Source organism: Astatotilapia calliptera, chromosome 5 (assembly GCF_900246225.1).
Source record: "Astatotilapia calliptera chromosome 5, fAstCal1.2, whole genome shotgun sequence".
Taxonomy (NCBI): domain Eukaryota; kingdom Metazoa; phylum Chordata; class Actinopteri; order Cichliformes; family Cichlidae; genus Astatotilapia; species Astatotilapia calliptera.
The window spans coordinates 9370440-9398078 of record NC_039306.1 but is presented as its reverse complement, the minus strand read 5'-3'; the positions used below and the strand labels follow the sequence as shown (position 1 = coordinate 9398078).

Here is a 27639-nt window from a genome sequence, read left to right as displayed (position 1 = left end):
AGGCTATGACAGAATTTACAAGGGCAAAGCAGAAATAAATCAGAGTTGAGCATTATGAGAAGATTCACACGCTTGTCGCTTTTTAGTTAGGTACTGCATCCAGGTGCTTCCTCTTTTCATTTTGAAAAACACCTAGATGTATACAGGTAACTTTGTGAAAGGTCAGTCTATTAATCACAAAGACATAAACAACATCAGTGACACTGCTGCTGCCTTGCTGCTTTCACTTTAAAGCATGTTGACTCTGTGACTGAGCTTCTCTGGAAGAATGTCACAATGCTTGCAAGGAATCCAGTTCTTCCTTTTTACCGTGGTAAACTAATGGCCCACTGCCTCACCCTAAAGCAGCTCTAGTCACTCACCAGCCTTTCTATAAATAGTTTTGTCAGCCAACACAAACTTAAATTATCACCATCACACCAGCAGCACGATGAAGAAGAGTACGCAGATCTGCTTAAACCCACCTCTGCTTAGCTCCACTGCACACTAGATGAAAAATAAAGGAACACAGGATTTGCAGTCCTTGGGGGTACCAATTATCTTTGCACAGTACATAAACCCTGATTGAAAACACTTTCTCCCAGCTACACCCAAAATTATTTAGTGCTGTGTTTTAGTGTGTTGTCTATAGTTTAGGTCCTTTGCAGTGCACTTTCTCTTAAATGACTAGGGACTGATTGCTGCACATTTTTTGCTCAGTATACATTAAGCCTTCTTTTTTTCTGTTTCTATTTCTTCTTTTTACAGTCTCCATACAACCCTGGGCAAAATGCTGGCTCCGCACCTTTAGTGTACTCTCCCCAGACGCAGCCAATGAATGCACAGCCACAGAGTCGCCCGGTGAGTGCCACTCTGGTGCTGGATTTACAGCACACCTGCCTCCAAGAACCCAAACAGTTTTGTGTTTTAGTGGAACTCTGTTTTATAGCTTTACGAAGAAAATCCACGTAAATTGATGATTGATCTTAGCTTGATTGTGGCACTGAGGTACCTCGATACAGGCTATATTTATTTAATAAGGTCTCCCTCATTTATGGGCTTGTTGTTGGTGGTAACATATTGGAAATGAGTCCCTTTTGGTGTATTTTTTTTTTCCTCCTTTCATCTGCATTTAGTACTTTATACAGTTACTGACAGTGAGAAATAGTAGGAAATTAACTTTTAGCTACAGGAAAGAAAATTCAGATCAGTCCTGGGATCAGTATTTTTTATCATGTTTTGAATAATCAGAATTCAGATGTTGCAGTTAGTGAGAGTAAGTAAGAGCTGTTCAGGTGTTGTCAGGTGTGTCATCATGTTAAATTCAGGCTTTTCAATACAATTCTTGTGCAGAATAAAGGAATGTAAATTACATCAAAGTGGCAATTCTTTATCTAAGCTTTACTCACTTTCTAAGGGAAGCTTAAAGTGGACCTGTTGCGCTCATTTCTAGTTCCGTTTATTTTATTTTTTGACTTTCCTACAATGGCTTTGCATAAAAACGATTACTTGACTTGTACTGGGTCCCATAGTTCTGACTGAAATGAATGATTTCACCTCCTTTCCCTTTAAGGTCAACCTCCTTTTAAGCTAAATTTCATCTGATTGGCTGCCTCTCACAAACAGAAGATTTAAAAAGCATATGGGTTCTGTTTTTCTCTCATAGGGATTACTTATGGATATGCTTACCTCATTAACAACTATGACATGTTTAATGTGAACATCCAACACTGTAAGAATATATACACAAACTCCAATTCTAAAAAAGTTGGAATTTATTTACATTTAAAACAGAGCACAATGATTTGCAAATCTCAACACCCATATTTGATTTACAAAAGAAAATAGAAATCATATCAAATGTTTAAACTGAGATTTTAAGAGTTTGATGACAAATTTTAGCAGCAACACATTTCAAATAACTTGGCTAAAAAAGCAAGTGGTACATAAAAGAAACCGCTAGAACTAAAGCGGAAAACTGTTTGCAATCAGAAATCAAAATTTGAATCTTTTTTTGGAAAACATTGACGCTACATCCATCAGATTAAAGAGAAGGACCATCTGGCTTGTTATGAGTGCTCAGTTTTAAAGTCTACATCTCAGATGATTTGGGAATGCATTAGTGCCTATAGAATTTGAAGCTCGCACATTTGGAAAAGCATCAGAGAAATATCTGCTGTCATCTAGATGATGTCCTTTTCAGCAAAGCCCTTGCATTTTTCAGCAAGACAATGCTCAAGGCTTTGTAGTAGAAGAGTCTGATTGCTGAACTGCCCTCCATGCAGTCTAGACCTTTAAATAACTGAAAACATTTAGAGCATCATGAAATGAAAAAATAAGACAAAGAAGACCCAGAACTGTTGAGCAGCTAGACTCTGTAGAGTAGGGTGACATTGTCCTGTCAAAACTCTAGCAACTACTGTCCTCAGTTTCCAGATGTTTACAGGTGGTTGTAAAAACAAATCCCAACATTTTTGAGACGTGTTGCTGCCATCAAATTCAAAATAAGCTAAAATTTGCTTGTTAAAAGTTAAAATTTTCCCACCTTATCATTTGATATGTTTTCTGTATTGTATTGTGAATAAAATACAGGTTTATGTGGTTTGCAAGTCGGGATGGGACATGATATGAATTTAGCTTTGTGGTCAAATGTTTGAGCATGTTGGAGGTATTTCCCCCCTTTGTTGTGATCAAAGCTCTGCTTGTGTTGCAAGTGAGCCTCACGTCCTTTTTTTTTTTTTTTTTTTTTGGAGCGCTTCTCTTGATGCCACCTTGGATACTTTCCAAACCAAAATATGGAGCGTTTACATGACGTCGTAATGCAAATGCATCAGACGTCAGTGGAACAAATAACCAGGATCGTTAGGCAGGCAGATGAACAATTCCAAGGAACTGAACTTCTAGATTGCAATCTCTATTTGCAAGTAACTGCAATTTTTCTTTTTATTTTAGAAATCATTCCAACTTTTTTTGAATTGGGGGGAAAAAAAACAGAAAACCATCATAGGTCCATTTTAAGCTTGATATTAACTACCAAGCAGGTCTTTTGGTTTTGCTGGTGGTTCTGCTTCTCTTTGACTGAAATATATATGCCTGAAATGTTCAGTGTAGTTGAAAGAAAACCTTTAAAGCAGGAATGATCTTTAAAAAAAAAAAAATCTTACCACAAAAAGCTTAGAAGAAAATATTTCAGTATAATATTGTCTCATTTACTTTGTTTGTAAGTCTTTCTGTATCAGAAGAGCATAGCTAACAGGAAATAAGTCACTGTCCAGTAAGCCTTGTTTTAAATTCTGCCACTTAAGCCATTTTATTTCACTGCAGTATGCCTTATACAATCAAATGTATTTTTTCTGCATTTGACATTTACTCACAGTGTCTTCGCTGGCCTTAAAATCTGTTATATTCAATGTGGTAGTTACAAGTAACAATTGCAAGCTATTATTTGCAAATGCATGCTGTGACTGAGAACTAGTGTTGAATCATGTGCCATGTGTCTCTAAAGCTTTGTAGCTCTGTGGTTTTGTGTTGTACTTCCAAGCGTCGGCTTCCATTGCTCATCTTATACTGTATCTGTGTCTCTCTTATGCTCTCTCTTCTCCCCGCTTTGCCATCACTGCTTCAATCTCCTTGCTGGACCTCTCCTCCCTCCCCCACCAGTTTGCTACGGGCCCTCGACCAACCCACCATCAGGTAATTTACCCCTGCTGTACGCCCCTCCTGCTCCCTCTCTTGCATCATCATCATCATCAAAGCAGTTTGCTGGGCCCTGTTGGCAATGGCCTGTTTGTGGGGCGTCTGCTGTTCCTTAGGAGAAAAATAGTCTCAGATTTAAAAGCCTTCAAGAATCTTGGAAACAGTTAAAGAGGGTTTAATTGTCATGGGATGTTTCCGTGCTGCTAGTTAATCAAGATATCCAGTCAGGTGCACCGAGCTGTTTCCTGATTCTTTTTTTGAACTATTCATGTTTATTTTTATGTTGAGGGTGAAATTAGTTCCTTCCAGTAACTGTTATTTGGCCTTTATCAGCTTTTAATTTATTGATTCCTTTGGGTTCTAAGTGGAAAAAGTAGGATGTTTTGCACAAGATTTTGCAAGAAACCTTGACATTTAATGCTTTTTAAATTATATAACTTGGTTAGTTTATTCAGTTTTGTATTTTCTCAAACACACATAGTCTACAGCAGAGTACAGACCAACCACTGTTATTCATTATATTGACAGTTTTGAAAGCGATTCTGTCTGCATATTAATTTTTGTTTTACCTTATGCTTTAAATTAGAAATTGTGTTTAGCCACTTTGTTTTAGCACCTTCAATTTAAAATAGAAATATTGGACACTGCATTCAAATTTACAATTTAGGTTGATATCAATACAGAAAGGACTGTGTGGTAGATGATGACCTTTTAAATCAGTTATTAAAGTTTAGGTGTTTAAAAGTAGTCAGAGTGAAACTCATCAAGTCAGACAAAATTCTCATGCTTAACGGTTTGCGGCAAATGCTTTTCAGTCAACGACTGCTTGAAGTCTCGGGCATAAAGTCGTCATCAGACGCTTTGTGTCTGAGAACACAGACTGCTTTTGTATACCTCTGCATTCATCTGGTTGCTTCCATTAGCAGTGAAATCATCAATAAATGCCAGTGTGAGAGCGCTGTTAGCAGCCATATATAACCACGTTGGCGAGCTTTGGTTTATAAGTTCTACATTTTCCTCTTTTCATAACTTTGATGGAGATGCTTTGTTGGTTCATACAATTTTACCATAGAGCTGCTGTTATCCTTCTTGGCTTACTTGGGGAAACCAAACAGCCACTCTATAAACCCATGGCACAACATGGAAGAGCCATCTCGATAGGAAAAGACTCAGCAATTTTAGAAGAGAACTGAATAGAATAGAGACAGAGAAGGCTGATTGGTTGAAAGAGGAGTGAAAGAAGCAGTCTACTGTGAAAAACCATCCTTGAACAGAGGAGGTGGCTTACCACACCAACTGTCTGCCACCTACAATGCAGTTTAGCCTTAACGCCCACTCATGTCTTGCATCAGGTGATCACAATATGTTACGTGACAGGGCGAGGCAAGGTCTGACAGTGGTTTCACCTGAAACCTCTGCTGGTAATGATCAATACTAGGTCAATGACCCTCTTAAGGGGCAACTCCCACTAGGGTTTAAATACCTGGGACTCTCCACCATTTGGTTTTAGAACTGAAGAAGCTTCTGGGATGAGAGGTGAAACGTCTTCAAGAAACTTAACAAAGTCTAGTTGCTTTCTTTCCAAGCTCCTTAGATAACCAAGCAACAATAAGTGGTAGTAAAACTGGAAATGGAGAATGTTGGTCTTCAGGGTAAAAGTTCTGAGTCAAAACATTCCAGAGAGCTCAGCTTTGACTTTGAAAGCAAACGTTCTCAGTTTTACGCTTTACTGTAGTAGGCGAGTCTTTGCAGACAAGTCAGGGTCTTCCACGCAAACCATGCTCAGCTGCAGCAGTCTGCCAGCAACCAAAGCATCCGCAAGGGGGGTTTCAGTACAGCACTGTATACCTCTTTGTAACCAGTTTCACCAGCAACCATTCAGCAATTGGTCAGGAAATATACATTTTTCCATAGTGACCTGTGGTGGCCAGATGATTGGGTGTGGGCCCGTGTGACTGCGGCCTAAGCCAAGTGTCTCTTTTGAATCATTTCATTTGACACTTTCAGTATCCATTATTTTATTTCTAATTGAATGGGAGACAATTTTTTTTAGTTTTTATAGTTTGGATTGAGTACACATTATGTTTAAAGTATTCACTCTTCCACTCAAGTGCCCTTAAACAGCAGTTGTACGACTTTATTATGTTATTAGTGAAATTGAATGGGCCTACTTTTTAAAATTAATTTGTTAATCAAACAGGTAATCTGAGGTGCATGTCAATTCTTGCTCTTCTTTGGAGCAGACATCAATCTGACACCAAATTACTAATTTCATAGTAGAGAATTGTTGTGATAATCTTTACCTTAGTTTTAAGGCATTTCTCCAGTTTTGTTAATGCAAACAGGACAATTATGATATTCCACCTAAGCTCTTGGATAGAATATATTTCCTAAAAACAGAAATGGGAACATTACATGCTCATGTGGCTAAATCTGTCATATTTTTGGAATTCGTTCCCACTATAAATACCAAGATATTGCTTTTTTAACTTCTTTTTCAGTGTTAAGACAAGGTAGTGGTCAGGTAGGCTGCAGTCAAGAAAAGAGCCTAGAAAAATTGTGTGTGGATTGGCCCCATCTTCCTGTGGTGATAGCTGATACCTGTGTAAATAACACTGTGGATCCTGTTAGACTGTAGACACTGTGTAAACCAAAGTCAATAGGAGGCATGTTGATGTGTTCATGTCTTGCAGTTTGGGATTTATGATGGTGTTTGTGTATTACCTTGTGGATGCTAAGAGTCTTAGACATGTCTGGGTTCTGACATTCAATCCATGTGGCCTGCTGTTATCTTTGTGTTTGTTGATTCACACCACTATGATTCATGCAGCTGCCCGTTTATGAGGTTGATGTGTTATTCACACCCACTGGTCCACAAGATGTGCCCCCTGTCACTTGCTGTGTAACATCCTCACCTTCTGGTTGCTTCAGTGTAGACAAATTTCATATAGTCTATTAATAGGATGGTATCAAAGTGGAACCAGCGTGTTTACTGGCACAAACACAGACGCACGCACACATAAACAAGTGCACGATCTGGCTGTCACAAATTGGTGCTGAAATTTCTTGTGCCACCACGGAAGTGGAATCGGAAAGAAGGAGGAGACAAACAGTGGCCTTTTATACCAACAGAGAAAACGGCTATTGTTTTAGTGAAACACACTCAATGCACTGTAAAGTGAGCATAGAGATCCAAACATTTATTTGGTCAGAAGATAAGTCTGTCTACAAATAAGCATGATTTTTACTTGCTGTTATGATTTTCAGCACATCTTCTGTCTGTATGTGTGAGAACCAAAAGAGCAGAGTTATTGGAGATTAGTTACCACTAAAATAAACATTTGTTTGCTTGAGAGTTTCTCACTGTAAATGACTCTGTAAACCTGAATTTTCAAAAATCAAAGGTTTTATTTGTATTATTTATTTATTAGATTTGAGCTGTCAAGCATGTTGATCTCATAGCAAGAAGGTCCTGGGTTTAAATCCATTGGCTCCTGGGAGCTTTCTGTGGAGACTTTTGAGTTTTTATGTTCTCCCTGTGCCTGCGTGGGTTCTCTTACACTCCAGATTTAATTTGATCATTTCAGTTTAGTTTTTTTTAGTATGATTTTGTTTAAAATTCATTAGTTTTAGTTATATATTTTTTAAAATCATCATACAAGGGTTTTTTCTCAGGGACAAGATTTAGGAAAATCAGAAAAGATAATACGACATAATGACAGCACTTTGAAAGCAGTTGACTCACTGTCATGCAGATATCTTAAATCTCATTAAACATGCACCAAAGTCTCCTCAGGCTGGTTGTGTTGATAAATTTGACCAAACCAAATCCAAAAGATGAAAATTAAGGACATTTCCTCTATATTTTTAATTTAGTTCGTTTTCTAAGTTTGAAAAAATGTTTCAGTTTTTTCAGTTAACTCAAATATTTTGTCATAGACTAAAAACTAAAGTTAGGTAAGTTTAAATAACCCAGTGACCCTAAATGGTATGAAGATACTCACTTTCAGCATTTTCTTTTGAGTTTGAGGAGTTGGTTTTAGCAATATGTTAAAAATAGAAGTATCACAGTAAAGTAGTTCTGTTAAGAGAGAGACGCAGTACTCCTGAAGTAAAGTCTGTGGGAGAATTCTCCAGAGGGACAGCAGTGGCGAGAAACGCTATTATTAGAAAGACTTTGTTAGCAAGGTGAATCTATTGAATGTACGACTGCATTCTCCAGACACAGATACCTGCTAATTAGTGCTAAATAGCACAATTACTGATACAAACCATATTGGAAAAAAATGCCAAACAAACTGGTCAAAAATATGTATTAGGGGACTAATTCGAGTGGCTGCTACTTAACTATGTGGTAGCTGCATTGAAGCAAAAAAAATTAAACCATGAAGTTAATGAAATGCAAAAAAAAAAAAATTATTAATGGCTAGAAGAAAAGAACATTGTCATACACATCATGTGCTTTATGTTTATTTCTTTGCAAACTAAATGAATTAAGGAATGGTAGGGAATGGACCAAACCACTGCGAGGCAAATCATCTGCAAGGATGAGTACATTTTCTAACTGTGAAACGTGTTGTTTTGCATCTATAATTAACACCATAACTGTTATAATTATCGTTGTCATTGTTTAACATGTACATATGTGATTAGTGATTTGAATTAGCTGAGGTGAAGCCTGCTGTTTTTGGTAGTTTTGCTTTGTTTTCGTATTTCATCCCAGGAGGTTGTTGCCTGGGTTTCACCTAAACTCTGGTGGCAATTCTAGTAACATATGAAGGTCAGGGGACTGAAATGAAGCCCATCTGCTCCATAATATAGACATGTGTCTGAAACTCATCGTTCATGCAGCCCGTAACACTCCCTCCTCTTGCTGAGCCAGTGATTCAGGTGACAGTGAGATCCCTCTGGTGCAGAGAAGTCCCACTTCATTGTCACGAGGGTTTAATCATCCCAATTGGCAAAGAAACCCTTTCTAAAAATGCATGTTTAAATAATAGTTATGTGCATGTTACATTGGGTGCCACATGGCAACAAGTGAAATACCGATCTGACATTTTGACTGTGACTTTTGAGTCTTTCCTGCTCTACTGCCCAATTATTACCCATCACATTTTCTGAGATTATTTTATATATATTAGTTATATATATTGCCAAAGCGATTCCGAACCAGGTACTGTGTCATTTAGATAGAAGTAATGGGACAGCTTTCTGTTGATGTGTGTGGCCGCTTAAATCTCACCAGTATGGTCTCCTATTGGCTTTTCTCTTTTTTTCCTGCTTTCAATACCCAAGGGAGGATTCAGGCCCATCCAGGTAATTTACCTCTTTGTCTAAAGTCTCTGCAGACCTGCATGGCATGACGAGGATCATGCTCAAATAATCCCATCCCTCCTGACTTTTTACCCTATACACCCCTTCATCTTCACTGCAGTGTACTCTTAGTACGGTGGACTTTCATCATCATTTTTTCCCCTATGTCCTGTCTTTTATCCCGTGGAGGATCATTAGTGGAATTTTCAGTTTATAATTTTTTAGTTTTCTCCCCATTCATTACTCATCCTCTATCACCTTGCACAGTTAAATGAACAGCATGCACAATTAGAGAGAAACTGTATATTCCCTCCCAAGTATTTGTTCTTTTAGATAATTTTTTGTCCTTTGTGAAAAGAAATGTGTTTGCTGCCTTGGAAATATGTTTTATGTTATATAGGTGACTAATTTATGTATATATGGTTACAGTCTTGTTGGGGGAGTTGTTTTAGTGATTGTTTTAAGCCTGTTTTTAAGTGACAAAGCTCCTTTGTGTTAATAATGTTCTGAATTTTTTTGTCTCTGTCTCGTTCTCTTGCTTTGCCAGCAGAGACTGATAATGACTTTTCCGGTAATTTCCCAGATTTTCACAGAGCTATTTACAATAAAGCCATTGAAGTTGATTTATTATGTTAAAGGTGATTTCCCTCCTGGATATTTTTAGACTGTTTTACAGCATTGTTTATTCTGCTCTCCATTCTGTTCTTCACTGAGGCACTCTGTGACTGTGGTTGGGTATTCCCAGCTTGAGTCCCGCTTATTTGGAAGTCGGTCACAGCTGTTGGTGGTGGTCTTTCTTCAGGCCCAGCACACAAAGTTTCAGCATATTAAATTCATTGGGCTAATCAAATACAGACCCTCTCTGATGTTTAACTTTTAAGTGATTGTGACATGTATTTGAAAAGCCACTGTAGCTGGAGTGACTGTGAGTATTGTATGTTTTTGTTTTGTTTTTCTGTTCTCTTTGACACACCAGAAAAGACCATATTTCTGCATGACGAGCAGGTCAGTGGCCTGTGTCGCACATTCTGTACAGCTGCGAGATTGGCCAAAACAAAAACCATAGTTAAGGGCTCTTAAAAGTCTGAGCTTTTACTTTTTTCTAGTTGTACATTCCAGGTAAAAAAAACTGGAAACTTTTGCTTTCCCTTAAAGTTTTTAGGGCCTTCTCCAGGAAACCATAACCAGGTCTATCTCTGGTCTTGTGATTTCTGGCAGGAGAATTGCAGCAAGAGTGAAAGTGAAGTTTTACACGACAGTATTGAGACCTGCTATGATGTATGGTTTGGAGATGGTGACGCTGCCACCAAGTCCACAGAGGTTTTTGGATGTAGTGGGTTGATGAGATAGAAGAGGATGCAAGGTTTGGGGTGGGATGGAGGCAGATGATATACTGAGGAAACCTGTAATATGAGCAGTCAAAAGAGGAACAGTTTTATCTCTCGCCTCCAGGTTGCTTATCCAGCTATACCGTGATCTTACTAATATTCATACCACAGAAAATCTCCATCTGTGTATAAATCCCAAATAAAACTGTGATTAAAAAAGGCAACAAGGGACGGATAAAATATCCGGAAGTTTGACTCAAAACAATGTATTAACACACCAATGTTTATAGTAAATAGTTTAATCTATCCCATTCATCTTGGTAGCAAATGGCAACAGGATATATTATTGACAGGAGAAACATCATGACTGCTTGATGGATTTAAAGAGGTTCCATCATTCCCAAACAGGAAAATCACCAGAATTGTGATAAAATCATATTTTAACCCTGATTGTGTTACATTCATGAATGGAAGTGGTGTAAAGACAGTAGCATACACAACAGAACTGAAATAAAGCACAGAGAAAACAATCTTTGTTTCTTTTAATGCATCTGTGCCTTGATTAGTTTTTTCACTCTGAATTGCTAGAACAAAATTTTGTAATGAGAAAGATATGACAGCAGTCTCTTGACTCAATTTTGATCTGAGTCAAGAGATCTGACCTAAACCAAATGATCCACCACCTCAATCGTGACCATGTCGGACACTTTAACAATAGAAACATTGTGAAGCTGCCCGGGATCACGACAGCAATGTACACATGAGGTTTGACCGAGTCGGATGATTGCAGTTCTGTGCTGTGGGCATTTTTTTTTTTTAACTCAAATGTCATCTCTGTTTGAATGACTTAATCGTGCTTTTAAGGCTGCTGGTTAGATGTTTGTGGCAGGATGAAAAATTAAGGACTTGAGTGTGTAAAGTGAGCTAAATTCAGACTGGTGCCACTATGTAAATATTCATCTGATTCATCACATTTCTTGCCAGCTAAAATATGTAATCCAAACTTCAGAGAGATGTTTAGTAAATAATTCAAGGAAGAGATTATTGGTTATTTTTGGAGAAAAAGTGACATAAAAGTGTTTTTGACTTTCAGAGTGGGTCTAATGAAACAGTCTGAACTGTCTGCAGCATTGCTTTCAGGGAAAGTTGTGGTCACTGGCCTTTTTTTAAGCTGCTGATAAAAACCAAATCTGGAGTAAAGGTCTAAAAGTCTACTTGCTTGTAGTTTAGAAAAAGCATGACAGACTGCTGAAATGAGACTTTGTATCTGGGGTAGTATTCAATGTCTTCTGCTGTTTCTCTCTCTATTTTTTCTGCCTTGTTATCTTCAGTTTTTTCAGAGGACTCAAATGCAGCCTGCAAGGCCCACCATCCCGACGAACACGCCCTCGATACGGCCTGGCTCACAAGCTCCCACGGCAGCCGTCTACCCCACTAATCAACCAATAATGATGACCATGGCACCCATGCCTTTCCCTTCCCCCCAGGCTGCACAGTACTACATCCCACAGGTAAAGAAGTCACTATTATAGGTACAATTAAGACTACTAAAATAGTTGCTCTATCTATTTATCAATACCATTCTTCAACTCTGATTGGGCCTTACATTTATTTTTACTTTTCAGCAAAAACATGTATCGGAAAGTTTCCACCAAGAGTATTAAAATCAACTTTTCTGTGTTATTTTAATTTGAAACTCCGATAAGAATTCAAATGATATATAATATGTAAATTAGAGCACTTCAGAGGTGGTGTTAAAATGTTTTGTTTGGAAACAGCTAGGCTAGTTGTTTGTCTGCTGTTTCCATTCTTTGTGCCAACCTCATCCAGTTTTATGGTGGCTGTATATTTAATTATTCAAACTTAAAGTGTCAGGAAAACATTTTAGACAGCACCCAGCAATAAAAATGAATGGTCATATTTAAGATTAAAGTTTTTGATTACATTAACAATTGCTTTAAGTGGCCCTAGTGTGCTTTTTGTTATTTTCTGTCATATATATTTACACTGTCATGTACCAAGAAATTGAGCTGTGCTAGTCTGTAGTGGTTAAGAAAGAGATCTCTCGAATAGAAGTAACCTCCTCTCAAGTGTATGTGGTCTCTTCCACAGAGTAGGGCAGTTACTCCTTTGCATTGAAAGCAGCTGCTGAAGTTGTTTTCAGGGTGTTTTTCTGGCACATCCATGCGGGAGAAGATCTTTGAGCTGACCGAGAGCACACGAGATAGGATGTATTTGTCAGTTAGTTTGGGAATGCCTTTGTATCCACCTGAAGGCATCTCTGGTTAGACTGCTGCCCCCATGACACAGAGTCAGAAGTGTAAAACTCAATGGATGGTTATACTATAACAGTAGTGGGTGCTTATATAAAAAGTACCCAAAGTTTCAAATAACAAGTTCGGTGAATGCAAATTTTCAGGTATGAGAGCCAAAAGCCCAAGCTTCAAACTGTTCCAAAAAGTTCTGGCTTAAAATAGAGAAGCCCCTCCCACCTGCTGTTGAAATCTTCTGTTTGAAAATGGCAGCCAATGAGAAAAGAAGTGGGCCAAAAGTAATCTGAAAGGGAGGGAAAATAGTTTATTTCAGACAGAGAATGAACAAGAGGATTACTACACGCTCTAGTGTAACATAAATGAGAATTATTTATGAACTGTGCAGTTTAATTCATGCAGAATTATTCCACTAGCATCTAAGAGTAAAACCACATGCTAGGTCTTTATGTCTTTAGCAGAGTATCAGCTATACTCATAGCTCCACATTAGATGTATAAAGTTTGCGCACCAGCAGCAGCATTGCCTTTTGTGTTATGCACAAATATTTTGCGTGTCCTCTGAACAACCCTAAAAGATCATAATAAACTGGTCTAGACAGAATTCAGTGGATTATTCAAAGGATCATCAAAAGGACCATTAAAACCCATAAAAACTCCCACAAATGCTAAAAATAAAAAAATAAAAACGAAAAAGGACCCAAAAAATAAAAGACTAAACCGGTCAGTACATGTCTTGTTTTCATTGGTTGTCTCTCTCTTTTGTCCTCTATACAGTACCGCCCCAGTACACCCTACGTGGGACCTCCTCAACAGTATTCTGTACAGCCCCCAGGGTCTGGCACCTTCTATCCTGGACCAGGTCCAGGGGAGTACCCAGCCCCATATCGTGAGTCACTAATGCAACACATACACATGCAGTGGTAGTCCTGTACCCATAAAATCTCAGTTAATGACAGAGTAGCACAAACACTCACTAACTCTCTTGTGTGCCTACAGTGCTGTGACTGTAAGGTTTAACTAAGATGTCCTTTCTTCTGTTCTTGTTTGTCTTTTCTTGCAAATTCATTCAGATCCCCTCAGGTACCACCCACCTGTCTCACCCTCTGTCCCTGCTCCCGTTCCCACAGCTGGTCCACCCTACTTCCCAGGACAGTCTGTTTACCCCCCGTCACCCCCTATCATAGTGCCTACACCACAGCAACCTCCACCAACCAAGCGTGAGAAGAAAACAGTGAGTATCCTATTAATTCTGTAATTTTTTTAAAGGGAAAAGTTGACACAATACTTATTTCTTTTTCTTTTTTTTGGGACAAATTTCACCTCTAAGTCAGTTCACACAACATAAAAATAAGAATTTCAACGATTTCACAGTGAAAATTATTCCAACCAAGGCTGAAATTGTTTTTCTTTTTTTTTATTCACCTGCATGATTTTCGTTCAAAGCCTTTGAAGAAGATACATTGTCCATCACAAATAAAGAGATGACAGACTACTTCAACAATCTGGCATAATTCAGTGGGCATCCTTTACTTAAATATTAAAGATATTTTGTATAACTTTTACAAAACCTTTGTTAGTAATGACACCTATAACTTTTAAGTAAACTGGAATCAGCATCCTGTTGCGCACTTTTGTATAGGTGGGCGTTGGCCAAAACACTCTGGTGACAAGGCTGTAGTTTGACTAAACACTGTTTCCTTTAGGTATGCTTACAGTGGCATTTATTTGTCTCTTTGTCAGCTGGATATGCTTCATTTTTTGTCTCTGGGGCTGGAAACTGGTCATTTGTTGACGTTGGCTGGCCCCTAGCTATGACATTAGCTCGCGTTGTATCCTGTAAAGTAGCGGAAGGGAGGCACCCCGAGGATAGAGTGCTGTGAAATCGTATATGCCCCCTTTCTGATTTCTTAGTTTTTTGCACATGTCACACTTAAAGGTTTCAGATCATCAAGCAAGTTTTAATATTAGACAAAGATAACTAGACTAAATACTTCCTCTTCATAGAATAGAATCAAATAGCCTTTTAATGTCATTTTACATGTACAGTGAAATTGTGGGGACTCACACAAACTGTGCAGGAAATACAAATAGTAAGACAACAGGAACAAATAGTAAGACAACAGGAACAAATAAAAACAAGAGGAATATACACAAAACAAGAGGAAGCCACACAAAAGAAGTCACACATTAAAGGGACTTTTTAATTTGTGCCTTTTCATGCTGGAGAGTTGCTGTTTTTAAATGATAATTTCATTCATTAAGGGGAAAAACTGTCCAAACCTACCTAGCCCTACATGAAAAACTAATGGTAGATTTGCATACCTTTTTTCCTCTTAATCAATTAAATCATCATTTGCAAAAGATTAAGGAATCTGAAAGAGGCTGGATACTTTCTCGTGGCACTGTAAATACCGAATCACTTGGATTTTCAGGTTGACTCCATACTGGTCCTAAGCCTGGGTATTTTTTTTATTTTTTATTAAGGAAACACTTCTATCCCTAAGCAAGTAGTTGTGTCCTTTTGGTCTACTGTTCCTACTTAATTGTGTTTTAATTTAAGGTAATTAAGGTAATTCATTCATTCCTATATGTAAAGAAGGTGTGTTTTCTCTTCATGGTGGAAAGTTGGAAAGGAACTCCTCACTGTTTCTTAGGCTATGTTCACACTGCAGGCGAAAGCGCATCAAATCTGACTTTTTTGACCCTATGCGACCCATACCCGATCATGGTACGACAGTGTGAACGGCACAAATCCGATATTTTCAAATCCGATCTGGGTCACTTTCATATGCGGTACTGAATCGGATACACATCTGATGTTTCAGAAAGCGACTGCTGTGTGAACGGTCAAGTCGCATTAAATCCGTCTTTTACGTCACTGACACAAGACAGATGCCAATTATCAGTGCTGGAGAAGCGCCCAATAAGACATCGCAAGCGCTTCCTGGCCGTCCCGTGTAGATGTCAGTGAAACTGTTGGGAAGACAACGTTGGAGAAACGTGACCATTTTATTTGTACTGTATAATCTGCAGATTCTGACAGTAATCTGCAACTATCCTTTGAAGCACCGCTCCTCTCTAAAACAGCAATAAGGATAATTATTAGGCCATATGTAAATAACAAAATAACTTTATAACTTAAAGCAAATTGGGAAACGTAAAGTCCGAAACAAGTCTTTATATTAAGGCCATCAGTCAAACAATACTGTTTGGTCTGGGTCTAAACAGAGCACCTTGTGTGACGTCTTCTTTTGCGCATGCGGGCCGCTTTGAGGGTTCACACTAGAGCGCGTTTGCTGTCACATTTTATTCGTAGTGTGAACAAGCAGACAAAAAATTGGATTTGATCAAAAAATTGGAATTGAGCATTAAGACCTGCAGTGTGAACGTAGCCTTAGTTTCCCTCGTCTCTCGTGTGTTTGTGTAGAAGTTCAGTTCACCCAACTTTTGATGGTTGACTTGTCCAGCGAGAATTATGTTGAAAAGTACCAGATATTACCGATATAACAATTTTTCTAGCGTGTACAACATACGTGTATTTGTTGAATTAAAAGCTGGTCATTATATCATCATTTACAGCCAATTTGAGTGTGAGATTCCCTCCAAGTCTGATTCCTTCCTTTCTTAGCTGATAAAATACATCATCTACTGCTGATGCAGGATTGCTGTAAGACTTGAGCGCTTTAGTAAGGTCTGATTTTTTTTTTCTTCTTCTTCTTTTGTGCCATTGTCCTCCCAGATCCGTATCCGTGACCCCAATCAGGGTGGCAAGGATATCACAGAGGAGATCATGGCAGGGGGTTCAGGGAGCAGGAATTCAACGCCTCCTGTCGGCCCCCCCTCCTCTACACCAACCCCACCACAGGTATGGCTTACTCTGGAATACCCTCACTCACCTCTCACCTGCAGTAGTTACGTAGAAGTATTTAGAGAGGTGGAAGGTTTCATATTCCTTGGTTGCAGTGTGAGCTCTCTGCTCTAATCTCCTCTCTGCCACTGTGTGTGTCAGACAGGATCAGTTTATTCAGCCATCTTGCCCTATCATAAGAAATTAATGAGGGCTTTCAGCCTAGAATGTTACATGCCTGTTGTATTTTAATCAGGGCCAATATTTAAAAGTAAATCTTTGCACATTCATTATGTTCATTCCCTTGGTTTCTTAGCCTGTTTCTGGGAGCATAAAAGCTCAAAAGCTCACATAAAGATAATAACCAAGTTAGATTATTATTAAATGCCACATACAGTATGTGTAGATATGGAGGTGGTTCATAACTTGTAAATATCACTCTGCATGTGATAGTCTCATAGCAATAAGTAAGTTTGTTGTAATCTTGTTTAACAGCTCTTGTTAATCTTACACCTGCTTTTCTTCCTTTCACTGTTTCTGTTCATTCACTACCTTTTACAGTAGATTGCATATGTAATTTCTTTATACTCCTACTCCTTCATCAGAATCCACTCAGGTTGCAGATTCTACTAACTCTGTTCAATCTATTCTTGCACAAACAAACAAAATAAAAAATTGAATTTGTTTGGCATCGTGCTTAGATAAATATGGAAATGTGTTGGTACTCATTCCTGATCTTTACATCGCCGACTACTCATACTGCTGCTTTATAAAAAACAAAAAGTAGCCCTTGTTTTATATGGAAAATCTAGTGTTCTAATGCTATTGACACATTTTAATAAATGATAAAAAAGAAAAGCCCAAATGAGACAGATTCCCTGGATTCTGAATTCTGAGAGGGATGTTAGGACTTCTTCCTCCCTGTGTCCTTCTGTGGATGTTAACAGTGTCTTTCCTCTTTTTCTCTGTCTTTTTGTGCCCCCTCCCAATTTCATTTTTAATGCATCTACCCCCTTTTCGCTGTGCTTTAATTCCGCATCGTCCTGATCTTCTCCTCTCCTCCTGCCCTTCCTCTCGCATCCCTCATTCTCCGTCTTTCTGTTTCTCCTGTCTTGTCTTTCATCTCTCCTCTTATTCTACCTCGTTGGACTCCTTATTTTTGCTTAATTCTGCATTTGGGCTTGTTTATTTGTTTGTGTGCGTGCTTGCCTGCATCTTTGTGCCTCTCTTTCTGGTTTTCTGTGTTGCTAGTTTTTATGGCCGCACCCTCATTATCCTCACATTTTCTACCTCAAATCGCAGCAGCCGAGCAGCAGCCAGACTCCGGAGCAGCAGCAGCAGCAGTCGCAGCCTCAGCCTCCTCCGCAACAGCAAACCCATCCTGGAAGCTACACGTTGGAGTCACCACAACCACCACAGTCCCAACAGTCTCAACAGCCCCAGCAGCCACAGCAGCCGTTGACAGCTGTGGCTTCAGACACCAAACCAGGGCCAGGTCTGCCCCGAACGCTTCTTTTGTCCTTAAATGTCATCTAAAACTCCCCAACACATAGGGGCCCAATCCTATTACATTACATAATACATACATGCATATGTAACTATAGGTATGTACATATGGTAAAAACATGCCATTAGGTGCTCAAAAAATACTAAAGTAATGTAATTGATGAATCAATGATTTTACTGTTTCATCCATAACAGCAACCAGTGTTTCCCTCTAGCTGTATTTCTTTTGGTGATTTTCAGATATTTTAAAGATCACTTTGACATTGCAGATTGAGTGCTTTCACTTTCATTTCACATTCAAATGAGTATTGAATCAACAGTGCCTCCTGCTCTTCCTGTAAATACCTGTAAGATTTGACAAGCTTTCACGGGAATTTCTCTGTTAACAATATCTTGTGCAAATGGTTGAACTTTGGTTGCTCTGGTTTGTTTTTTAATTTATTTATTTGGTAATGTTTTAACACAAAGGCGTGTTAATACATGATTCTGATTGGAAAAACCTTGAGCTTTGCTAACTGCATTCTGAAATCATTTTCCTTCCTCCTCTTAGATGACTTGCCAAAATTGGAGCCAGTTGCCCAGAAGTCTTCCTCACCTGGGCTTGTGCAGCCTGACGCTCCCTTGGAGAGACTGGAGGCCAACACTCCTGCATCTGAGCCCTCTCCTGCTCCCGAGCCCGAGCTTCCCTTCACTGCTTCTCTGGCACGCCCCGTCACTCTCCCAGTTGCAGTCGCCAACACTAGTGAACGTCCCTCAGCCAGGGAGTCCACTACTTCAGCATCTTCTCACAGCGCCTCCTCCTCTGCTGGGGAGAGCAAGCCCTCTTCGGCACCACCTCAGATGCCCAACACAGACAAGCCTCTTTTAGATGCCCCACGAACTTTAGCTGCCTCTCCATCGCTGGCTCCCAAGGCTTTGAACGGCCTTGCAGACTCTGGGACTGAGCTGGACACTCAAGCTCATGAGCCTTCTCTCCAGCCCCAGGCATCTGCTCCTGCTTATGGAGAGCTCTCCTCCTCTCAAACGTTGCCCTCTGATGTGAGGCCAGAGGTGCCCATTGCTGCTACGCTCTCCCCTATGGCACCTGTGGCTGTGGTGCCAGTCACCCTGACCTCAAGCCCCGTCCCAACTCTGCCAGTTATGCTCCCTCCTGGCCTTCCGCCTCTAGTGCAGGCCACAGCGGAGGCTGATGAGCTGAGCAAGTCCTTAGACACTAAAGACCTCATCTCTAGAGGAGGGGCAGAGGCACACGTTGGTGTTACTGACAGCAAAACAGAGTCCCAGCAACAAGCACTCACCAGGAAGAGTCCTATTACGGGTACTGAGTTCGTTTAAGTTCTTGATTGCATGTGGCATTTTAAAAGCGTGCTATAAACTAAGTGGCAGTGACAAGCCAATGAGTGGCTGTTTTATGAGTCCATTACTATTTTATGATGTTATACATAAATAGCTGAATTAAGTGGTCCTGTTGGGCACATCCATAAGGCACGTTTTTGCAGATGATCTCTTTTCAAACACTGTGCTAAAATAGCTGATCCTCAGTAGTCCACAATCAAACAAAACATAACACAGGAAAAGGAAAGGAAGTCAAGTCATGGAAATTAGAGGAAATATTTTTTACACTTTCTTGTTTCTACTTGTTTGGTAGCGAACACGGGCTTTTTATGAAATCTTCATTCATTTTGAGTGGCTGAATAAACTGAGGGTCATGTCTCGGCATTGCACCCACTGAATGTCGACTTTTTATTTTCATTTCTCTCTATGAATTTTGTTTGTTTTAACTGGATCTGGATGCAGACCTTTAGCTGAAATAAGCAAATTTAACCCGTCTCCCTTTAACTCAGTTTTGTTCTGGTTGTCAAAATATTCAAACTGAAGGTTAGAGCCATATTAAGGACAACTCCTCTCATTGAAATCATAGAGACAGTAGTAAAAACTGTCTGAAATGGAGCATTGATTGATAGTTTGATAAAACATAATGGGTTTGTAACTTGAGTAAAAAGATGCTTTTCTTGCCATCATTCTTACTAAATCAAATTTACCTTTTAAATCCCTCATGACTTGCTTGTTTACTGACTGGCTGCAAGTGATCTTAAGTTCCTGCGTTTCTGTTTCCCTGTAGTTAATCAGACTGCTTCTGCAATACCAAAGACCTGGAGAAAACCAAATGAAGGGACCTCTACTGGAGATGCACCTCAAAATGTGGATGAGGTAAGAAGTTGGCCTCTTAACTCATAATTCAGGATGAAGAGAGGAAAGAAAACCTAGGTATTGAGCTTGACATCAAATTGTAGATTCTTTTTTATTAGCCTCTGGAGAGAAGTGGCTTATAGTCTGTGGACGAATAAACAATCGATAATTTTTTGAGATACTGTGATATTTTTTTTTCTCCGAAATAGTTTTTATTTTGTCTTAATTCATTTAGGAGTAGTCCTGCAAAGTGTTACAGGAATGTGAGAGGGAGAGAGGAGGAAAGGCACAATTTGGGCAAAAGTTCAAGTGGAAAATGTTTCCACATGTGTGGTTAGGGAAGCAGACATAAATGACTTTGGGGTGTTGTTATCGTCAGCAAGGAGTTATCCATCATCTCCACTGCTCAGCCAGTCCACTGCATGTAAAACCATCTCCGTTCCACTCTCGTTTCCTTTCTTTTATGGTTTTGCACAGGCTTGTTGCTGTGGCGGAGTTCTAACACCGCCAAATACTGGCCAACAAATAAAGGGCTTTAAATGGCTTATTTTTAGTCTATGCTGAACAGGTTTTGAGCCGTTATATGCAAAAAAACAAAAAGTCACACAGAGAGGTTTTAAACATAAAACCTTAGGAGTGTAGATAATAAATAAGCCTAAAAAAGTTCATTATGTGTTTCTGTTCTCAGCTCATCTCAGTGCTGGAAGCCAGAAGTTTATATGTAAAAATAGAAGGTTTAGTAACAGATACATTAGTATCGTATACACAAAGCACACTAGGAGACAAACAAATTTCCCACATGTGGGACTAATAAAGATTATCTTATCTTATCTTAAACACAAAGAGTAAAAGAGGGGGGAAAAAAAGAGGAAACCCTTTACACTGACTAAAAATTTTGTGGTGTTTCAGAGTGGTGTTTCCATGCCATGTATAAGTGGTGTTTCAGAAAATATCTCCACACCTTTGGCATTGTTTGATTTGAATTTTTTTTAGGTCTCTGATGAAGGTTATACCCTGTGTGTAGCTGTCTTGTACCATGTCCTAGCATTGTTGTTTTCCCTTCCCCTGCCACCTGCTGGGCTGTGCTCACACTGCACTAAGCTGTCTGAGTACGCTTCAGTTTGTTTCTACATCTAAACTTTTGTCTGGCACCCTTGTTCCTTTTCTTTCATGGCCAAGGTTTTTTAAGAGCATGGTGAGGTTGATTTTAGGCAATTTTTAGAATTGGTGACACACCTTGTTCTAGATTTGTAAACTTTGATGAAGGTAGCTGTTAAAGCATATGAGTCCCATTCTCATGAATAGCAGTCACACTGCATGCATACCTTGGCCAAGTTCAGCTGAACTGCTTAATGTTGTTTGGGTTCTGCATGCAGCAATCACACTAATGAAATGAGATATATTGTCTGGGTGAAATGTGCTGTTATTCCCTAAGACTGCATAACTAGCCAAAAGAAAGGTGAAGAATACAGCGGGTTGTTTACTAAACAAGCTTTTCCCATACATCAGCCAAAAGTAAAAAGGTTACATCCTTATATAATAACCGATGGGAATTTATATTGTAATACAAGTATTATAGTTGAGTTGATGGTAGACTGTATTTGTATTTTAATTGTTCTGCTGTATTACTCAGAGGAAGTTCGGTGTTTCCTGTTGTGCTGTTTATGTGCATAGATGGCGTTTGAGTCTCCACGATGAGGACTGCTAAAAGCACTGGGCTATTCAAATTCTAGTTAAATGACTGTGGGGACAGAGTAAAGGGAAATAAATGATACCAGCAGGATGTCTTTGAACTCTGTCACCATTTGTTTCAGTCTGTTAAAAGCAGCATGTTGTGCTTCAGTTTTTACATTTTCTTTTTTTATGAACTATCATTTTAGTGTGTAATATGTAAGGGACTTCCAGATGTTTATTTTACAGTAAATATGTATTTTTTGGGGGGGGTGGGGGCAGTTAAAACCTGTAAAATAATTTCTGAGAGAGCTGCAGAACAGCGGCTTCTCTCAACAGATTTAATATACTGGTCTATCCTGAAAATAAACAAGTAGACCTTAATTTAATCAGTGAATACCCATTTCAAAGCTAAGCTTTCATGTACAAGTGTGCCCTGCAAGTACGTTATAATTACACCTTAAAAATATATGTTTAAATGTAACCCTAACCCTAATTTGAACACGCTTGGACCTTAATGGAATCTTGCCTCCTCATAGGATGAGACTAAGCCAGTAGATCAGCCTGCTGGAGACCAGGCTGTGCAGTCAGCTCCTCTGAGCAGCAGCCCAGCACCCCTACCATCAGCCTTCACCTCTACCCCTGCTCCTGCTTCTGGTAGCAGTCCAGAAGCTGATGGAAAGCCCACTGCTCCAGAGGAAAATGGTGAAGCAGAGTTGGAGCCAATCAGGAACGGAGCAGGCCACACCTCGGAGACGGAGAGCAGCGACAGCGGAGCCACCCCTGGAGACAAGGAGAACTCCACCGGAGCTCCTCCAGACATGGAAGGTGAGAAGGACCTCAGTCTGTGTGAACAGTGTTTTCAAATGACCCAAGGCAAAACTGAAATCCAGGGAGCAAAGGATGGAGTTCTGCATTTACAAATAAAAATATTTGTCTTTATATTTCTATATTTAGAGCTGCCTCTAAATGAAAAGCTCAGCACTTCTGTCTGTTTCTCATATCTGTTTATCCTTTTTTTCCCCCTTTACTTTCCTCTTCAATCCTGCTTGGCTGTCCAGACCTGACTGAACCCAGTGGGAAACGTCAGTATAACAGAGAGTTTCTGTTGGGCTTCCAGTTCATGCCTGCCTGCATACAGAAGCCTGAAGGGCTCCCACCGATCAGCGATGTGGTGCTGGACAAGGTAAGCTACAGATAGCCCAGCAGTCTTGCAGAATTCATAAAGCTTTAAACAGCCTGACATCTGTGTAGATAAACAGATTGCTGAAAATGTTGTCAGGTTTTTATTTTTTATTTTTGCAGATATGTGGCCTTGACAGGCCCATCTCTGTTATCTTGGGCTAAACCCCTCCTTTATTTTTTCCATTATTGTTATTTATTCCCAGAGCCAGACTTCTTGTTACCAGACTTCAGCTGACATTTAGCTAAAATCCCATATCTATCACCACTCTCTTATCACTTAAATCATTTAGTGACAAAAAAAATGATAGGTTTTGGGCATCTTTGTCTGAGGAGGGGATATTGATGTGTGCGTTATAAAGGTGCTCAGCGAGTCTTCAGGCCTCAGAACAGTAAGAAGCAAACAAAACAAAAGCATTGTCTCGTTTTAGTTGGAGGACTTTGATGGTGCAATTATTAGTATTGTCACTTCACAGTAAGAAGGCTCTTGGTTTGACCCTCCTTGTTGGTTGGGGCATTGCTGTGTGGCATTTGTGCCTGCATGAAGTCCCTGTGTTGGTTTTTCTTCCCACACAGTCCAGAAATATACTTGGTCGATTGGTGTTTCTAAACTCGCATTAAGTGCGTATGTTAGCATGTGGTTGTCTGTGTTAACGCTGTGATGGACAGGTAACTTATCCAGGTCATATCCCCCTGCTTGGACGAGGAGCTAAGAAAATGAGTGGATGGTCTTCTCTCCTCCTAAAGCAGGCTGTAGTGTGGTAGCTGGAGGCCCATGGTGGTCCTGAGGTGTATTAAATTTAGCTCTCGCTTTGGCAGTGCTTGAAGCAAGAGCTGTCCCTTTCGCTATCGATGGACTTTCGGGTGATCTGCAACTCACATAAACCGTACGAAGGAAATAAATGCAATATGATGTGGTTCTGCTCCCTTCAAAGTCACCAAAGGACTGCAGCAAAAATCCAAAAGACTGGAGTTTAAATAGCTTACACCAGTGAATGACGAGTCTTGATGGTCTCCAGCAGCATGTATTTGAAAATAAGCACAGTTGCACTCACGGCAGGGGCTGGAAGAGGTGTGCTGCTGACCCCTGATCTGAAGGTATTAACAAATGTTCTCCATGATGTAGACTAATTCCAAACAGTCCACTCTATCTCATTGATCTGAAAAATACTTGTGGTTTCAGCTTCTCAAACGTGAAGTTCAAAGCGTTGTGCATTTATTGTCATTTGGGTTTTAGACTGTTGGTCGAGGAAAAAAGAACAGACTTAAAACACAGAAATCACAGCAGGCTCTGGGCATTATTCATAATGCCATTTTTTTTTAAAAGATTAAAAAATAATGGTGCTGAAAACAATCATTAATTGTAGCATTAGTTTCAAATCAACCTTTTTTTGTGAAATGGATGAAAAGGATTTTTTCAACCACATGTCAACAGGCGACAATAGACGTTGTTTTAGTTTGTTGCTCCGATCCACACATATGTATGGGTGGAGCATATGGCCTGCAGAAATGCTGTTTTGATTAAAATCACATTGCTATTATGTCACACTTGGCAGTGTCAAGAGCACATGCCCCTCCCCCATCTCTCAAAAAAGAACAACCAGGCCGGCGAACAGTTGATTGGTACAATCCCAAAGTCTCATTTTCTCTGTGGGAGAAAGTGAAATCTCACTGGAAAAGAGTCAAGAGGAAGTCAAGGACAGCTGAAAGACAAAGAGCTGGATTTGTTCTTCTCTCCTCCCCCACAACTATCTCGCTCTCTCCTGCGTTCCTTTCTTCTGTCCTCCCCTTCCACATCTGGTTCTGACTTTTCTTACTGTACGGCCCGCAGAACAAGCCGAGCATAATTTATTACCGGTGCTAGAAGAACATATAAACAATAGACTGATAATGTAGTATGACTGTCATTTATTGGAGGCCACCTTTAAAAGTGACTACCGGGTTAGAAATTCATCCTTCCACACACACAAACACACTCACACACGCTTATTAGGCTCATCTTGCCCTGTTGCCAATATTACCAGATTACCAGGGTATCACTGCTCCCCCTGCTGTTAGGGTTACCTTGTGTGTTTATGTATGTCTTTGTGTATGTTATGTTTCATGCAGATGAACCAAAACAAGCTGCCGTCTCGAGCGGTGGATTCCAGGGTGATTTCCAGAGGACCCGATTTCACACCTGCTTTCGCAGATTTTGGGAGACAGATGTCTGGAGGACGAAGCTCTGCGGTGAGTCACACATGTACTCGCACAAGCTGCCACAGTCATTCATAAAATCTTACTCACACTGCTTCTACTCCAGTGTACAGTGTAACACAGTTAGTTGTACACTTGTCAAGACTGAATTAAGCTAATCAAGTGTGCCCCTATTAATAATCCATAGGGTTAATACAGTGTTTCTTACAGGTTTGGGTTGCACCCACGTTTGTCTGCATTCTGTGTTAACGTTCACTGCACCATGAGAGATTTGCTTAAGGGCAGGGTTTTGTATCCACAATGGAAATCTTAAAACGGAAACCCTATAGCTACAAGATCAATATATGAGACTCGATAAGAAAGGTTAACATCTTCAAGTAAACTATGGATGTTGAGCATGTGGCTAAAATGTAACCTAACTGAGTGGTTTGTCAGTTAACTGGATGTTGAGAAGTTAAAAGAATACAATATTTTAGAATCTATATAATATATTTGACAATGTTTTTTATTTTCTTAGTTGCAAATATTTTATTTCTCCATTACTTTGTGATAAATTAATAATTCTTAAATTATAGTAATTAAATTTAGTAATTATAGTACGGTGTTAAATCAGTGTTATTTATTGATTTATTGATATATCTATTTATTGATTAGTACAATGGTAATATCTCTTAAACGAAGTGTAATAGACTGTAATTTGATTTAGCACGTTAATACATGACAATGGCAGAATATAAGCTTAACATGCCTACGCACAAGTATATATGCAAACAAAACCTCATCCGCTACTGTGGGGATTCAGTGCAGTATGCATTATAATCAGATGCCTCTCCCATGAGTCTCCCATTCCTCGATACATTCCAACTTCACTATCTTGAGATATAATTGGCAGGAACCAGCTCTCCACCTGCTGTGGGTCCTCTATTAACTGTCACTAGTTGTGTTTGAGTCCATCTGATTGCAGGATAAGATCCTCTCTGGAAAAGCAGCTGAGGATCGCCACAATAGCAACCTGGTCAAGAAGCTAGCCAGCACGGAAAACACGATTCAGGAAGTGGTAGGGCTAGCTGGTCAGGTGCATTTGAACTTTCAAAATAACAATGGGAGGAACTTCCACTGGCAAGTCAATCACAATCAAATGAATGAAAAAATGCAAAAGAGAGTCACGGAAAATACTTGGGTGGTTTGTAGCCACCGACACACTGCAGTCTATTTAAACAGAGCTGGAATAATTTATACTTCAATGAGTGCCTCCTGGTAGTCGTGTTGTTTGTGTCCTATTGTTTTTCCTATTTCCTATTATTTTTATTATTTTTTATGTAATTAAGTCATGTCATTAGCAATGTTAACTCTCTCTTGATTTCTTTCATTATATTCACAGATAATGAGCATTGGGCAACGACGGCCTCCACCCAGGAAGATCATCATGAACGTGGTGGTGAATGATGATGTTCAGCTAAAAAAATCAGAGAATGCCTGGAAGCCTGGCCTGAAGAGAGAGGGCCTCGCAGAGGATCCAGAGATTCAGAAAACACAGGCAGGGCCAAATATACCATACACAGACAGCAAAACACACAAAATAACATAAAAGAATACAGCAAAAATTAGCCGCCTAAATAATTAAACCTACCACTAAATGAACTCACTCAATATACAGTGTCTGATTGATAAGCTGAGTTATTAAGTTCTATTTATGATTGCGTGATGGCTTCCCTACAGGAGCTCTTCAGGAAAGTACGGAGCATCTTGAACAAGCTGACGCCTCAGAAGTTCAACCAGTTGATGAAGCAGGTAACAGACCTGACCATCGACACAGAGGAGAGACTCAAAGGCGTCATCGACCTGGTCTTCGAGAAGGCCATCGATGAGCCCAGCTTCTCCGTGGCTTATGGAAACATGTGCCGCTGCCTCGCCACGGTAAGCCAATCACTGTCTCGATTAAGACGCAGAGCTGTGGTTGTGTTATGCTTTAAATTATACCGTAGGTATATTCATTCTAAGTTACTATTATACTATGCTATTATATTGTTAGTATTGTAAATATTGCATATAAATAAAAATGGGTTTAAAATGACTTTTTACATCTAAAAGGGTGTGCTTTGGTGTGCTTTTGTATAAATTTTTTTTCTTTAGTATAACATGAAAACTACTTCAGTTGTTTTGGTCTGACTTGAGTCTTAAAAGTTTCTTAGGGATGTTGTCTTTTCTCTAATTTCTCTTTACTACAAACTTTGTTCGCGTACAGCTCAGAGTGCAGATGACAGACAAACCCAACACCACAGTGAACTTTCGCAAGCTGCTGCTAAATCGCTGCCAGAAGGAGTTTGAGAAAGACAAGGTGGACGATGTGGTGTTTGAGAGGAAACAGAAAGAGCTGGACTCTGCTGCATCGGTATGTCATCTGTGACTTCAGAAGTATTACTTTGGATTTTATTTGGACTATATTCCATTCCTGGCAA

The 27639-nt window shown here is 39.6% G+C and overlaps 1 protein-coding gene across 15 annotated transcripts in view; it reads left to right on the top strand.

The window, feature by feature from the left end:
• eif4g3a (eukaryotic translation initiation factor 4 gamma, 3a) overlaps positions 1–27639 on the top strand; it is a 68523-nt gene that overhangs the window by 20029 nt on the left and 20855 nt on the right. For 3 of the 15 annotated variants that reach the window (XM_026167120.1, XM_026167116.1, XM_026167109.1), the window contains 17 exons: positions 748–840; positions 3640–3672; positions 8971–8991; positions 9536–9559; positions 11648–11827; positions 13363–13474; positions 13659–13819; positions 16328–16453; positions 17738–17930; positions 18492–19259; positions 20064–20152; positions 22342–22630; positions 22864–22988; positions 25094–25213; positions 26562–26717; positions 26900–27097; positions 27426–27572. In XM_026167120.1, coding sequence (XP_026022905.1) covers positions 748–840; positions 3640–3672; positions 8971–8991; positions 9536–9559; positions 11648–11827; positions 13363–13474; positions 13659–13819; positions 16328–16453; positions 17738–17930; positions 18492–19259; positions 20064–20152; positions 22342–22630; positions 22864–22988; positions 25094–25213; positions 26562–26717; positions 26900–27097; positions 27426–27572 — 2835 coding nt within the window. Of the gene's footprint in view, positions 1–747; positions 841–3639; positions 3673–8970; positions 8992–9535; positions 9560–11647; positions 11828–13362; positions 13475–13658; positions 13820–16327; positions 16454–17686; positions 17931–18491; positions 19260–20063; positions 20153–22341; positions 22631–22863; positions 22989–25093; positions 25214–26561; positions 26718–26899; positions 27098–27425; positions 27573–27639 lie in introns of all 15 variants that reach the window. The other 12 variants (XM_026167108.1, XM_026167107.1, XM_026167115.1 and 9 more) reach the window with 11 other exon arrangements.